The sequence below is a fragment of the Melopsittacus undulatus genome, chromosome 9 (assembly GCF_012275295.1).
Source record: "Melopsittacus undulatus isolate bMelUnd1 chromosome 9, bMelUnd1.mat.Z, whole genome shotgun sequence".
NCBI classification, from domain to species: domain Eukaryota; kingdom Metazoa; phylum Chordata; class Aves; order Psittaciformes; family Psittaculidae; genus Melopsittacus; species Melopsittacus undulatus.
The window spans coordinates 38,895,939-38,910,306 of record NC_047535.1 but is presented as its reverse complement, the minus strand read 5'-3'; the positions used below and the strand labels follow the sequence as shown (position 1 = coordinate 38,910,306).

Here is a 14,368-nt window from a genome sequence, read left to right as displayed (position 1 = left end):
TGAACCAATGACCTCTGTAACATTTTGTGAAAGCTTTCTTTTTTTTTTATTATTAACTGGAACTGGTAACACTGAAGGAATCTTGCAAATGATTTCAAAGTGATTTTAACAAAAGGATAAATAGCTTCACAGTCTTATGACACAGCAGCTACAGAAACTGATGATGTGGCAAAAGTCTTTTTTCTTTACTGGCAAATCAGAAGGGGGCTAAGGCTATTATTTCACTTCGCCTTTCCACAAGGCTCCTCACCACAAAACATGGCTTAGAGACATCTTTTGTTCCTCCATCTGGGTTAGGCTGTTCCTCAGATGATTTCACCAGCGAGTAACTTGCTGCCCGCTACAACTTGAGCTTCACGGACTTCCAAAGAGTAAGTTTGCTTGGTAAGCAGGAATAAAATGAACTGATTGTGTTATTTCGGCAGTTAAAAGTGATTCATGCATGCTATATAACATTTAGCTTTCAGCTGGTGAACTGTTTACAAATACAGTTACTAAGCTTTGAGTTTATTACAGATGTAGAGAATCATGTTTTTAAAGTTTTCTATTTTCTCTCAGCTTTGTAAGCGTGCAGTTTATCACACTGAGCGCACCTGACTTGTGTCTTCCATGATACAGTTTCACGTGACATGAATCTTTGTCTTAAAGCTAGTTAAGTTCTTAGAACTGCTTTGTGAAGAAGTGTTAGTATCTCAGTGCTCTGAGACATGACCTGCAAGCCCAGCAGGACAGTTACTATTCTACCAAAAATGCACTCTACTACAACCAAGGTATACAAAAAGAAAAAACCCCAAAAATCCCCCCAACCATCTCTTCATAAAACCAGGAGAGACTTCGGTACTTATTCCATATGAAGCAATGATAACTCTCTTCACATTGTCTCCATGTCGAGCAGATCAATTGCATGAAGGCCTAAGTAAGCTTTTTCCTTAAGCTGAGCAGAACTTTACTGAGTTGTTCCTCTTGCTTCCAAAGGACTACTGTGGCAATGGGAACACAAATTATTCACTGGAAATTTTGTGAGACCTAGTAGAAGTGCTGGGAGAATACAACCAGAAGGTGAAGCTAAAGTTCCAGACTAAAACTGAGAGGGGGTAACAGGAATCAAAAAGGAAACAAAGAACATGAAATAGGCATGGGTGACAGATTTTGTGAGGATCTGTTTAAAAGAGCCAGAATCAAGTCACAGGATATAGAGACAGATTTTACACAACAGGTCTGACTAAATGTTAGAAATATGGTAATAAGGTGTTCTCCCAATATATATTGTCTCTTCCTGAAGCACAGGATTGCTTCTCAACCCAGCAAGTATCTACAAAGTTTATCAGTATAGCACATTTACATAGTGCTTGTAGTGCAAAGCTGCTATGTAAATGTATTTCTGCTATTTACTTAGATTAGCTCGGGTTTCTGAGGATGCTATGCTGTAGGGAGATGGAAACCCTGACTCCATTCAAATCTGGTTTTAAGATTTTTATCAGTTACAAAACTTGATTAAAGGAAGATTAAATACAAATGGTACAAATTCAGAACGACAAGTTAGACAATACCAGAAATGACTTCACCCAGTCATTGTCATATGATGGCTCTGCAATACAGGAAGTTGACAAGCATGTATTAAATTTCATGATATTGTTACTACTTTATTTCTTAGAATTCTCTCTTTCACTTAGTCTGTGGAACACATCATGCATTAGGCATCAATCACCACTATGAAGCATTTAAACGTCTTACCTCCTTTGTTACTGTGTTCAGTAAACAGATCTAAAGAGCATCAAGATAAAGAACCCCCAAATAAAAAACATGAATGTCATTATTACAAAAAAGATAAAAAACAAGCAGAGCGTATCTGCTTTCCTCTGCCTCATGGTTCCCGTACTATGCTGAGTAAAGTCTCTTAAAATTTTCCTTTATATATGTGCTTTGACCTGCAGTGTTCCATTTTGACCCATCTGCTGTTTAAGTTGAACTGCCTGACATGATTCACAACTCTAATTCTGCCAAATAAGGTTCCTCTGACTGCATAAAGTGTTCTAAAATGCTCATTTGGCTTTGAAGAACAGAAATTTGACCTGCAAAATTATGTCTTTCACAATATCAGTATTTCATCTCAGAAAATAAAATTCAGATGAAACTAATTTACTGTGAAGGTAAATTAGTCAGTGTTAATTTATAAGTTACATACTATTACAGAAGCGTGGGAAGACTAAAGAAAACTTTTATCAATGAAGATCTTACATTATGTGCGGTACACAATGGTTCAATTGCATTTAATTCTAAGAACAGAAAAATTTAATTTTTATCATCATTAATGTGCTCTATCAGCCATGCTTTGCAGAAAAGAATAGAAAAGCAACATAAAATGCTACATGCAAAACATGCGACCACCAGTGCCAGCTACATTCCTATTTTACCTAGACAATAGGCAACAAAATCTATTTCACTGTTCTATTTATAGAAGCAATCCTGCATTCACCTTACCTTAGATGAGGATACACAGTTTGAACAAAAACAACTTTAAGAACAACAGACAAGCCATGGCTTGGATGCTTATAAGGCTAGCAAATTTCTTCACAAGGACTGTAGTACAATGCTAACTTGGATTATTTAGAGAGATGCTGAAATCCCACCCTACTTTCAAGGCTCATGCAGACAAAGGCTAGGCTCTCTGTTGGAGATGGAAACACTTTATAGAATCATGGAATGGTTTGGGTTGGAAGGGACCTTAAAGTTCACCCAGTTCCAACCCCCTGCATGGGCAGGGACACCTTCCACTAGACCAAGTTGCTCCAAGCTCCATCCAACCTGGCATTGACCACTGCCAGGTATGGTGTAGCCACAGCTTTTCTGGGTAACCTGTGCCAGTGCCTCTCCACCTTCACACTGAAGAATTTCTTCCTGGTATCTAATCTAAATCTACCCTCTTTCAGCTCGCAGCCATTCCCCTTTTCCTGTATTGATGCTTCTTAAAACCAAAACTTGCATATTATTTCCTTTACCACTAAAACTTAATTTTCCTTCTCATCAACAGGATACAACCTACAAATTTAACCATGGGAATTCTGAGCCAACTATCAATCATTCACGTCCTTTGGGCTGCTACAGTCTTTTGTCAATATGTAGACTATGATTTTGAGGATGAATATGATGACGTGCCAGATCAACACCCATTTTATTTTAATCCAAGTACACAAGATGAAGTTCCTCGCTTTCCTTTTCCAGTTGAGTGTGCCAGAGAATGCTTTTGTCCACCAGCTTTTCCATTATCAATGTACTGTGATCATCGTAAACTTAAGATGATACCAAATATCCCTAGTCACGTCCAACAACTTTATCTGCAAAGCAATGATATTGAAGCTGTGCCTGCAGGACCATTCTCTAATGTTACCTTCCTAAGAGAAATTAACCTCAGCCATAACAAAATCAAATTTCATATGATCGACCATGGCGTTTTTGCCAAACTTCCAAACTTACTGCAAATTCATTTACAACATAATGAATTAGAAGAATTTCCATTCCCACTCCCTAGCTCTCTAGAGAGACTCTTCCTTGGTTTCAATAAGATTTCTCAGCTATCTGGAAATGCACTGGAAGGATTACCTAACATAACCATGCTTGACCTTTGCAATAACTTTCTTGACGACTCAGTACTCAAAGGAAAACCCTTTTCAAACATGAAAAATTTAATGCAGCTAAACTTATGCAACAATAAATTGCAGACTATGCCCCCTGATCTACCATCATCACTTATGTATCTCTCTCTTGAAAATAACTCAATTTCTTATGTTCCAGAAAACTATTTCAACAGACTTCCGAAAATCATTGCGCTAAGAATGTCTCGCAATAACCTGCAGAACATTCCACGCAACACTTTTAATCTACCCAACCTTCTGGAACTTAATCTTGGACATAACAAATTGAAACAAGTTTTCTATATTCCAAGAAGTTTGCAGCATTTGTATATCGAAGACAATGACATTGAATGTATGTTGATGATTGCAATTCTTTAAAAGCAAAAAACATAGTGGATTTTGGCACTGGTTGTGGGAGGGGGGTGAGTTTGATTTATTTTCCCTTCCACCCAGACGTAAAAACTTTTAGCTTATTAAAAAAACCCAACCAAACAAACAAAAACCCCAAACTATGAGAGGCATCTCTTTCGTTGTGTCATTGGTTTCAAGGACCTGCCATCTTACAACTTCTCACTTAGGTCACATATAAACCAAGCATAGAATCCAGCAGCCATCCAAATGTGCATGCTGTTCGAGAGGTACTCTGATGCCCTTCTTTGCAGAGAGGCAAGCTTGAGCTATTAGTGTTCTGAGTTAACCAGATAATGTGGAAGACCACCACCCCATCGTCTTCAAGATACAGTGAAAACACATGCTCTGTTAGTTGAAACCAAACCAGTGAAATTAGAAAGGATTTTATTCTTGCACCTTACCCCTAATTTTCAATATTTTTTAAAATAGTACCCGTTTTTCATAACAAGCTAAAACCATTTTAAAAATTGCTGTTTAGGCAATTGATCAAAATATACAGAGAAAAGGAATTATGAAAATACTCCATTCACATAAAATAGTAATTACAAATTGTAGCAGTGGTTATATCTTTTTTTTTGCTTCAGCCCACAGTTTCATACTTTGCAAACCCCAGAATTTTTATCATCATTATATACAAAATCGATTTAAAATACAGGGAAAGATTATGCTAGTGCTGTGCACAACAAAAAATTCTGTTTCAATTTCAAAGGTCAAGCTTCAGTTTTGCAGTAGGTCTTAAACAGGAACATTTTCTGTATTTTAATTAATATTTTCCTCTCTCTTACAGTCATAAATGTTACTTTGATGTGTCCATCTATCGATCCACTGAACACCAACCAATTAACCTATATACGAGTGGACCAAAATAAGCTTACAGTTCCAATCAGCACATATGCTTTCTTTTGCTTCCCTCACATTCGAACCATTTATTATGGTGAACAAAATATTAATGCCAACAAATCAACTCAACTAAGAATGACTGTGTTCCGACGATTTTTAACACCAGAAGAATACCATGAAGCAGATGACGACAATGAAATACAGGATCACGAAACTGAAGAAGATCATGAAGCTGAAGACAACTATTTTCATCCATACTTTCAGTGAAGTAATCATCATTAATGAGAATATATAGAAAGTGTTACTTAGTTGTAGGATATTCATATCCACTATAGAACAGTAGGATAGTTTGAGATATTTAAGATACATCTATAAAGTGGAGATAAGATTTTAGTGTAGGTAAAAGCCTGTTATTGATGAAGTAAAAATCATAATACTAGGAGCAAAGAGCACCTCAGCATTAGTTAGCAACCTAATACACAACCTGGGTTGATGATGGACCCATCCTTAGGATGAGCAGCGTTAAGTTGAAGAAAATAGGCCTGAAAAAGCTTTTATGTTCTAAAGTGATCCAGCTTGCAAAATTATTAAAATACAAATTAATGTCATGCTCAATAGCAACAAGTGAATAAGGCAAACATCTGTCCAGCTACACACTAGAGAAAACAAGAGACAGACACGCTAGAGAAAATAAGAGGGTGAGATCACAGAGATGCTTCCACAAGGTTCCTTCACAACTTCCAGAAATAAAGATGTTTCTTCTTCCAATTTCTAATTTGACAGGGAAAAAAATCCAACTGAGTTTCAAATCTGCCTCATATTATGTTTGCAGTGCCCTGCCAACACGTATTATAACACATACTTCTCAGCTTGTACCTCAACTACCACAACTCATTCAAATCAAAGGAGATTGTAGTTTACTAGTAATATAGGCAACAAATGACCACTTAGAATTTAGGGAAAATTATGTGCATTAACACAACTGAACCACTAGCATTTACATTTCACCTATGCTTTTTCCATTATTTTAGAAGGCAAATTAAAATGTGTTTGTTCTTTTTATTATAATTGTTCATAATGTAGCACTGGTATAAATAGTAGCTTTTTTTTAACTATTAATTTAGACTATTCCTCTCCATAATTCATACCCATTAGCTATACTCTTTACAGTAGAACAAAAATTGATTAAAGCAATCTAAAGAAAAGTACTACATACTATTCAAGCTATGCAGGGTTTTTTTTGTTATGTCTTATGCCTAGAACAGATCCAAATATCTACAGGGTAGGGTAATACTAAAGGGCACTTGACTGCTTTCATTTTATTTAAAGTCTTTATTGTTCAGTATTTTGTTCCTGATAAATCTTTGTTAGCTGTGAGGAAGGATCACAATTTTCGACAAGAAAAACAAGTGATAGCACAAAGTGGAACCATACATCATACTACCAACTTTGTTTTAAGCATACAAAACCTAAAATGTGGGCAAACTTGTATTAGTATTTCTAAAACCTTTCAGACAGGTTTGGTTGTTACTTTTGCAATTTCAGTAATTTTTGGAAATCCATCTTAGTTTTTTTGGTTTCTGATACAACAACTACAGTATTAACAAAATGAAAATACTTACTGACACTTTCTTTTAATGGAAAGAAATTCCCCATAAGCCCATGGTTATAACCTTTAAGAATATATACAGCCTTTAAGAACAACTGGTGTAAAAATTAGTGGATACAAATTTTACTATACCATTATCAAGTTGTGGGCCTTCAGTCAACCCAAGTAATTGATTCTTTCTATCTTTTCCCTTTTTTTATTTACTTTCTGAACAGATATAATATTAATGGTGAAACATTTTATTCTTACCCCACACATTTACAGTGCTGCAGTACCAGCCTCAAGTACTTCTGGCTTCATGAAGGAGGAATATATGTTCATTATTTAAATAGTGTTACTTACAGTATATACACATCTATAACTTTATAATTCTATTAATAGAAACATGTTGCATACTAAGGAACCTTTATAAATTTTCAACTACTTCAGATTTTAAGCATAAGTGAATAGAGCACAAAATGCAAATCTAAACTAATAGAGGCTCTTTTGAAAGGCTTGCTGAGCTTTTAAAAAGCTATTCATTTACATTATTCAAATATAGTACAAGTATCGTATCTTATCACAAACTTTCTTTTAAAAAACATTTCTGAAGCAAAATGCAGCTTTAAAGTGGAATTAAAGATACTGACTTTGTAGAAATTAGTTATATTCACTTCTTAAAGTTTAAATATAAGTCAAACCAATAATAATTGAAAACTTTCTAGCTGTCTTATTACACTAATCTCATTCATATGGAACATAGAATTGTATTGCACTTTTCATTCATTAGTATTATCACATCTCATCTGTGGCAAATACAATGCTTATTTAATAAAGATTTTAGGGTTCTCAAGGAACAAAATACTTCCTAATCTTATGTCTGTATTAGAGACAAAAGAAAAATATAATAAAGTTCAAAATTAATGGAATATCTAGATAAATATTGTTTGCTCTGGTAAGGCATAATTACATATGGCATAATTAGAAAAATATCAGAGAAAGGCAGTAACATCACCAAGAGTAAGGAATATTTTCTATAAAAGCAACACTGAGTAGCCAGAACTGACCAGTTCAGAAAAAGAAATGGCTATGGGGAGATACAGAAATTATCTGCAAAACTGAGTTGCATATGCAGCATGGGTCTGGGGATCAGCAGCTCCAGAGCAAGACCAAGGAGCCATCAAAGGAAGCAAGTATGTACCAGGTACAAAGTAGACAAACAAAAGTTTGCAAGCAATGAACAGTCAGCCCATTAAACTGGATGCCTGGGAAAACATTGGACACAGCAGCAATTTCCTACATTTCAAGGGAAGACTGGATAAATAATTGCATTTCTTGGAAGAAAGGTTGTTAAACAGACAAAGCACAGTAGGTACAAAAGTGCTGAGCTGAAAATTGCTGGAGAATGGAAGAATATTGGGACACAGGATGAGACAAGAATCATGCATGTTTATCCTGTTCTCAGTCTTCCCAAAGCTTATGACCACTGCTGAAGACAGGATATTCTAACACAAACCTTAATTTTGAATTCCACACCCCGTTCTATGTTCTCACTATCCTGGACTAAGTTAACATGCTGGTATTGCTCTTCACTATTAATAAATTCTTATTGCCTAGATATAGTTGAATTTTAAACTTTTTTTTTTTTAAGCACTATCAACTATGGTTAGATGCCAAGGCATAGTCTAGTCAAATTTGGGAACAGCATGTGCTCCACGTTGCAGTGTTCTGTAGCAGAGAGGCTTCACTACTGATTCAGGTACACAGAGCAGCACAGATGTGTGCAGAGTTCTGCATAAACCAAATTATACCGCTACATAACCACATATATTTTGCTATTAAAACATATTTGCTTCATGTTTCTACTGGTATTTATTCTCAGAATATTAAAGAGTCTTTTTAAGCAGGAAACAGATTCATAAACTGAGAACTAAACATGTATTAAAATGCTTATTTTATCAGTAACAGCAAAACCTAATGAGTATTCAACAGCTTAACTGATTTCTTCACAACAGAGTCAGTAAACAAATACCTTTTTTTCTTCCCCACAATCCATCTCATTGTATGGTATTTGTAGGGTATTATTGTAGGGTATTGTAAAAATTGAAATAAAGAGAAGTAACAGTAGTTTAATCTGACTGGTTACATTTGGTCCTTAGGCCTCAAAACAGTGAGAATGTATTTCACCTTTTACCATTTTGTGTTACTGATGGTATTTAATACTTATAAAGCTTACTCTGTGAGATACTTACTTCAGTGTGCTGATAATAAAAGTTACTTGGATTAGGAAAGAAACTCCTCTACAAAAACCAGATGGTTTACATTTCAAGTTTCCCTGACTTGTGTTAACACATTCACATTCCACTGTAACAATAGGAATCAATTTCCTTCGATTCCCAACTTGATCATTGCAAGCAATAAACATAGGAATTTCCTACCTGAAAAACACCAACGGGGAACATACCGGTTTTTTAACAAGAAACCTATGTGCTGAAAGAGATTTCTCTATCATTTTCCAGTGTTATTGCAGGAGTATGAACTTTTCATGCATAAACTAAATTGTGTATGCACTATTGTAATTTATGGAACTACTTACAGAACTCCACAAATGTACGTATTTATCATCCAATGTTTTAAACAATTTTATCCAAAAATTACATTTCTAACAACCTAATTAATTTTAAAGGAAAATAAATACCTTAATATCGTAATTTATTGCACAAATTCATCATCTACAGAGGGGAAAAAAAAATCAACCTTCCCCATTATAAAGCACAACACAAGGAAAAGGAAGATAAATATGAAGATTATCCATAAACACGGAGAGTAAAGTAGATGTATGACTAACATAAGGAACAAACGACAGGCACATAGTAGTAAAAAACATATAAAGCCTTAGTGCCCTAACCCTATTGTCCATGCAGACAGAGTAATGGCTCTCAAGAAATGACAACACTTATAAAGAAATAATGTCAATTCAGGTAGGAATTCTAAGAAATTTTCATAAATTGAAGGAGGTTGGCTTTTGATTAAGGATATAACTGATGACATACAGGCAAAGTTCAAGAGAACATATGTTCTACACAGAGGTCTGGGTAAATAGCTGACAAAACCATTCTTCCAGTTACCATTTGAATTTGTTAACTGTAGTTTGATTTCTGCTTACTATTGTGCATAATTTGTAAAATGGGCTTAATTCATTTGTAACATGATGACTGGTACAACGAGTCTGTTTTTTTTCCAGAAATGCAAGGAGTAAAGGTAATGTCTTCAGCTTTAAAAAATCTTGATTATAAATCAGAAACATATGGAAGGATGTTCATACAATCACTAGGGCATTTTTCAGCTGTGTTTATTTTGCAGCTGGTGGCCCTAACAGTGACCTTAACTTAATCTAATTCATTGAGCCTTGGATATTGTTGCAACTTTTCATAAAAATAGTGAAGGTGTTTATGCATAACTATTTCATTTCCAGTACTTTTTGGGTAATTCTGAATCTTTAGGAATGTTCTCATTTTTTTCCATAAGACATAATGACATTATTTATTTTACATTTAATACTAACTCCAAACCCTCCTCCATTCCTCAAGGAGGCTGAATTGGAATATACTTTACTTAATAACCCACAATGCCTCTTCTATAGTATCACCTTCAGTCCAATTTCTGTGTATTGCTCAAGAGCAAACCAGGAGACTGCTTCCTCCCTTTTAGGTACTCTTTTTGTTCCCAGAATGAATGCAGCACAAGCACAGTCATTAAACTGCTTTAAAAGCTATGTTTACATCCCTGAATCAGGATCTCAACAGAAAGCAGAAGGGAAAGCAGAGAAGTTCCATATCACACAATGCACACGGTACACAATACACATGCAGCAGTCAAAACATGCAGCTGTATCATCAGGGAAATAATTTTAGGATGTAAAAGTTAATCAGGCCACAAAACAGTCAAGCAGAAAAGGCCTTCATTATAGAAAAATAAAATGATGCAAAGAACAATCCAGAATACTTATTTGATTTAGGTTTAAAAAAAAGAAAATAGAAAGATAAACACTGAATTCAGTTTTAATATCATTTCATGCCTTTGTTCTCTTTAATAGTTAATCTGTTTCACTGATTGCAGATTATTTCATACATGTTCAATAGCCACTTTTTACTGCAAAAACCTTTTTAATTACGATTATTCCAACCCAGGGCAGCTGGTAAGCAATGCAACATCTCACTTCATAAAAAGGACATGCTAAGGAATATTGAACATGTTACCTTCCACATGGAGGAAAAAAAAAGATCACATACAAGAGAAAATTCAGGATTGTATTTAGGTCTGTAAATGATCATAAGGTCTTTAAAAGCTTTCGTAATTTCTCCCTATCTCATTCTGTCACTGCCACATTTCTACCCAAGAGAAGAAATTAACTTTTGAACATTCTGCATAGGTGATTCCCAGCGTTCATTAGGCATAAGTAAGCTGAGCAATAATCCGTAGTACTTTCTTCCAAGGCATTTAAAAAATAACAAAACCCCCAAACTACACAACCAGCCAACATTGTCCTTTAGAGACTATGATACAAGATGAAAGCCAAGTTCTTAAAGCAGCTGCAAAAATACACTTTCTTTGCCTAAATACAGAACAAACCTGAGTATTTAAAACTAAAAAATAAAGAATCTCAGCTTTATTTCATAAGGAATATCTTGATAGCAACCTTATAGCACTCTCCCTAGTGCTGCCTCACAGCCCTATTAACCCATGCACCCCAGAAATAAGTGCTAAGTTTTGTTTGGTGGGGTTTTTTCCATTTTTCTTCTTCCTTTGTTTTTTCTTAGTGTTATGCCTCCCATCACATCATCATGAGTCTTCATATAGGCACTGCTAGTCCCTGCTTCCACGTAATTCCTGCAGACACCCTGGAGAAGTAATCTCCAAGCAACGAGAAAGGGAAGGCTACTTTGCCTCTGGTTATCTGGCTTTTTTTAGGTCAATCAGTTCTTCAGTACCTTGCAGGGGTTCACCAGGAACAAGACTTAAGTGCCTCACAGTAAGAATTATCAGCAACCAACCCTCAGTTCCATTACAAAACACATTACATCATTTTAAAACAATGCTAACAGAAGTACAGACATACTCTTTCCTATAATTTTTGTACTTAGCTGCTAAGGATTAAGTACAAAATGCTAAGCACCAACATGATAAAACAAACAAACAAACAAAACCAACATGCTAGCACCTATGAGAACTGATTTTTGCCAAAACTCACAGAAAATGAAAACTGCCCTCCCACTTAAATGGGTGTAATTTTCTCTGGCAACAAATGATGGATGAGAGCTGCTCATAGCAGCTTTGTGGTATGCATCTGCATGATTAACTTTTAAGAAAAAAGGTATCTTTTTTATCTGCCTTTTGTAGTGCTGCTAGGAAGTTGAGAATAGAAATGAACTAGTCATACTAAAGCTCTGAGCAGGTCAGAATACGAGGCCACTTCAAGACAAGCTCAATTTGACCTGGACATCAGCCAGTTGAAACAATATACAAAATCCACTTGTCTGCCTGCAAAACAAAATCATTCCTCAGTGCTTCTATGATATTTTCAGCTTGATTTTTTACTTTACCTACTCTTGACATGTAAACAGTACTAAATATTAGATTCCTTCCCAGATGCTGGATTTAAATTGGCAACATGCATAGGTTGGAAAATTACCTTAATTTCTGCCTTCCTCTCCCATACCTTTCCTATCTCTGCTGTCTGTATCTCATCCAACTTTTTTCTTCCCATCCATCCTCTTTTTCTCTCCTAAAAGCTTTTTATTCTTCATTGTCTAACCTGACAGAAGGTAACACCATGGAACAAATGTTATACTTACTCTGTAGGCAAACCTTATCCTCTAAAGTTAAGTTTGTCTGAAAGCAGAATCCAAAATGCAAGTGTCCCTTGTTAGACTGACTTGGATTCCCTCTACTAGAAGAGGTGTTACACTTAATTTATACCTTCGGCTACATTTCATATCCTTACAAAATTGTGGTGAAATTTGTAGCATTCTTATTTAAGACAGGATTCCATTTCAACACAATTAGTAAAATAAGCATTTTAAATGCCTAACATTGCAGGTGAAATTATTTTGTGGGGAAGTCAGTAAGTGAAAATGAAGTAACATGGGTAAAAAAAAGGCACATCTGACAAATCAGAAAGCATAATCACCTCATCATAGCTCTTTTCAAAAACTGGAGTTCAGTGAGTTAACACAGCTTGCTTAGGTTTCAGAAAAGAAACCACTTTCTAAGTATATAGAACCTTGCAACTACAGTCCAAACAACAGATAGGTATACATCAAACTTCACAGCACTTAATGCTTAGAAAGTACTTTCTGCTTGTCAGGGTGAATACTTCCTGACAGCTTCCCTATTGCTGATGTCTATGAATCACATTTTTTCCTTTCAGATTATTTGAATATTGTGGTTATTTCAAGAATAAAGCAGCACTGCTGCTGAAAAAAGCAATACTATCCCTTCCTTGTTTGCAGCCACTTGCACGTGTACTTCCCCCTTCCTTGGGTACGAGCAGCTGTTACATGTTCAGATAAAAACAATTTTTATCTTAAATTATCTGTTGATGCTTTTTCTTCTTCCTGGCACAATGGATGACAAGTAGATGAAATACAGGACAAGTCTACTTCTTTATTTGGCACTGACAGTTTAAAGTGACAGTAAAGCTATATTGTAAGGTAAACCTTGATGACATCATGCCAAAGTAATTGCTTAACATATCCCTCTTCAAACTTATTTCTAAACAAGTGTTTATGAGTTTCTTATGAATGCTTAAATAGTGAGTACACACATTACACAGTGGTTTTTTATGGTAAACATACCACTGAAATCTTGTGTCCCTGATGAATCCAGACTTTTGACTGTCTTCTGCAGAAGTTGTTAATAAAATCTTCCAACATTAGAGCCTCTTCTCCTCTAATATATCAAAGCAAGTAAGAATTTTCTTGCATGAAGACTGCCTAAATTTTTAAGGCCTTATTTATCTAGCAATTTTTGCTGTTTTTATAAAATTATCATATATATATGTGTGTGTATATATATATTTTTTTCAAAACCTAAGCTATTTCCAAAATATTCCATGGACTGGATTGTAAGATTTCAGAACTTAGACAATAAATCATCAGAAGAATGTAACAAATACATTTAATAGTTTGTATCATACTTTCAGCTTCGTTGCTTAATTCTTTTCCCTTAGAACATTTACCCTTTGAGTACATTCAAGCATTGGAAAAATGTGGATGCCCCAGAGCCAGACATAATCTTAACCTATTTACTTGGCAATGGGGTGACAGCTGGAAAGAGACAAGTAGAAAGCAGAGCTGCAGTCATGACTTCCAAAACATGCATAAAACCATGAGTGGTGGTAAGGTACTATTGACACTGCAATTTTTTGGTTGCTTCCTCAGCAAACCCAACCCCTCTATCACACACAGTACTTCCCACTGCAAGTTCCCATGTACTGCAGCAGAAACTACCTTAACCCGACCACTTCAAAACTTTTGTTGTTCCAGCTGAAGAGCAACCAAAGGTGATTCATAGTCCAAGTCCATTATTATCAAGCCTCTTCCATTTATATTTGTTATATACCTATAGCAAATTTATTATCCTAGAGCAAACTCCAAGTCCAAACCATAACATCCTTAATTTGCATATGAGCTAAAATAAAAACATTTTTATAAAGTCCTAGTGAGTTCAGAAAGTGGTAACCTAAACTGGAAAAAAGGTTTAGAGAGCAAATGGTTGTAGCCACTCTCCAATTTGCAGATTTACTACAGGTATCTGGTTTCTGAGCAAGGCAGCACTTCCAAGATAATTTAACCATTTATAGGTTCACTCTTTATTCCCAACATTACTCTAGCCA

The 14,368-nt window shown here is 35.3% G+C and overlaps 2 protein-coding genes across 6 annotated transcripts in view; one reads left to right on the top strand and one right to left on the bottom strand.

Moving 5' to 3' along the window:
- The window catches only part of CENPP (centromere protein P), a 137,174-nt gene that overhangs the window by 94,708 nt on the left and 28,098 nt on the right, over window positions 1-14,368 (bottom strand). The window lies entirely within an intron of this gene.
- On the top strand, window positions 138-8,783 carry OMD (osteomodulin). 2 transcript variants are annotated; one of them, XM_005141563.3, is made up of 3 exons: window positions 138-371; window positions 3,032-3,984; window positions 4,831-8,783. In XM_005141563.3, the coding sequence occupies exons 2-3, from the start codon at window positions 3,054-3,056 to the stop codon at window positions 5,148-5,150; spliced, it is 1,251 nt and encodes a 416-aa protein (XP_005141620.2). In that variant the 5' UTR covers window positions 138-371; window positions 3,032-3,053; the 3' UTR covers window positions 5,151-8,783. The 2 variants fall into 2 exon arrangements, with proteins under 2 accessions (XP_005141620.2, XP_030898196.2); XM_031042336.2 differs by having other exon boundaries at window positions 138-384.

Bases quoted from the DNA above. Each gene is read 5' to 3' on its own strand.
- OMD (XM_005141563.3), top strand. From the start codon at position 3,054: ATGGGAATTCTGAGCCAACTATCAATCATTCACGTCCTTTGGGCTGCT. The intron at 3,985-4,830 runs GTATGTTGATGA...TCTCTCTTACAG, and splicing joins CGAAGACAATGACATTGAAT to TCATAAATGTTACTTTGATG.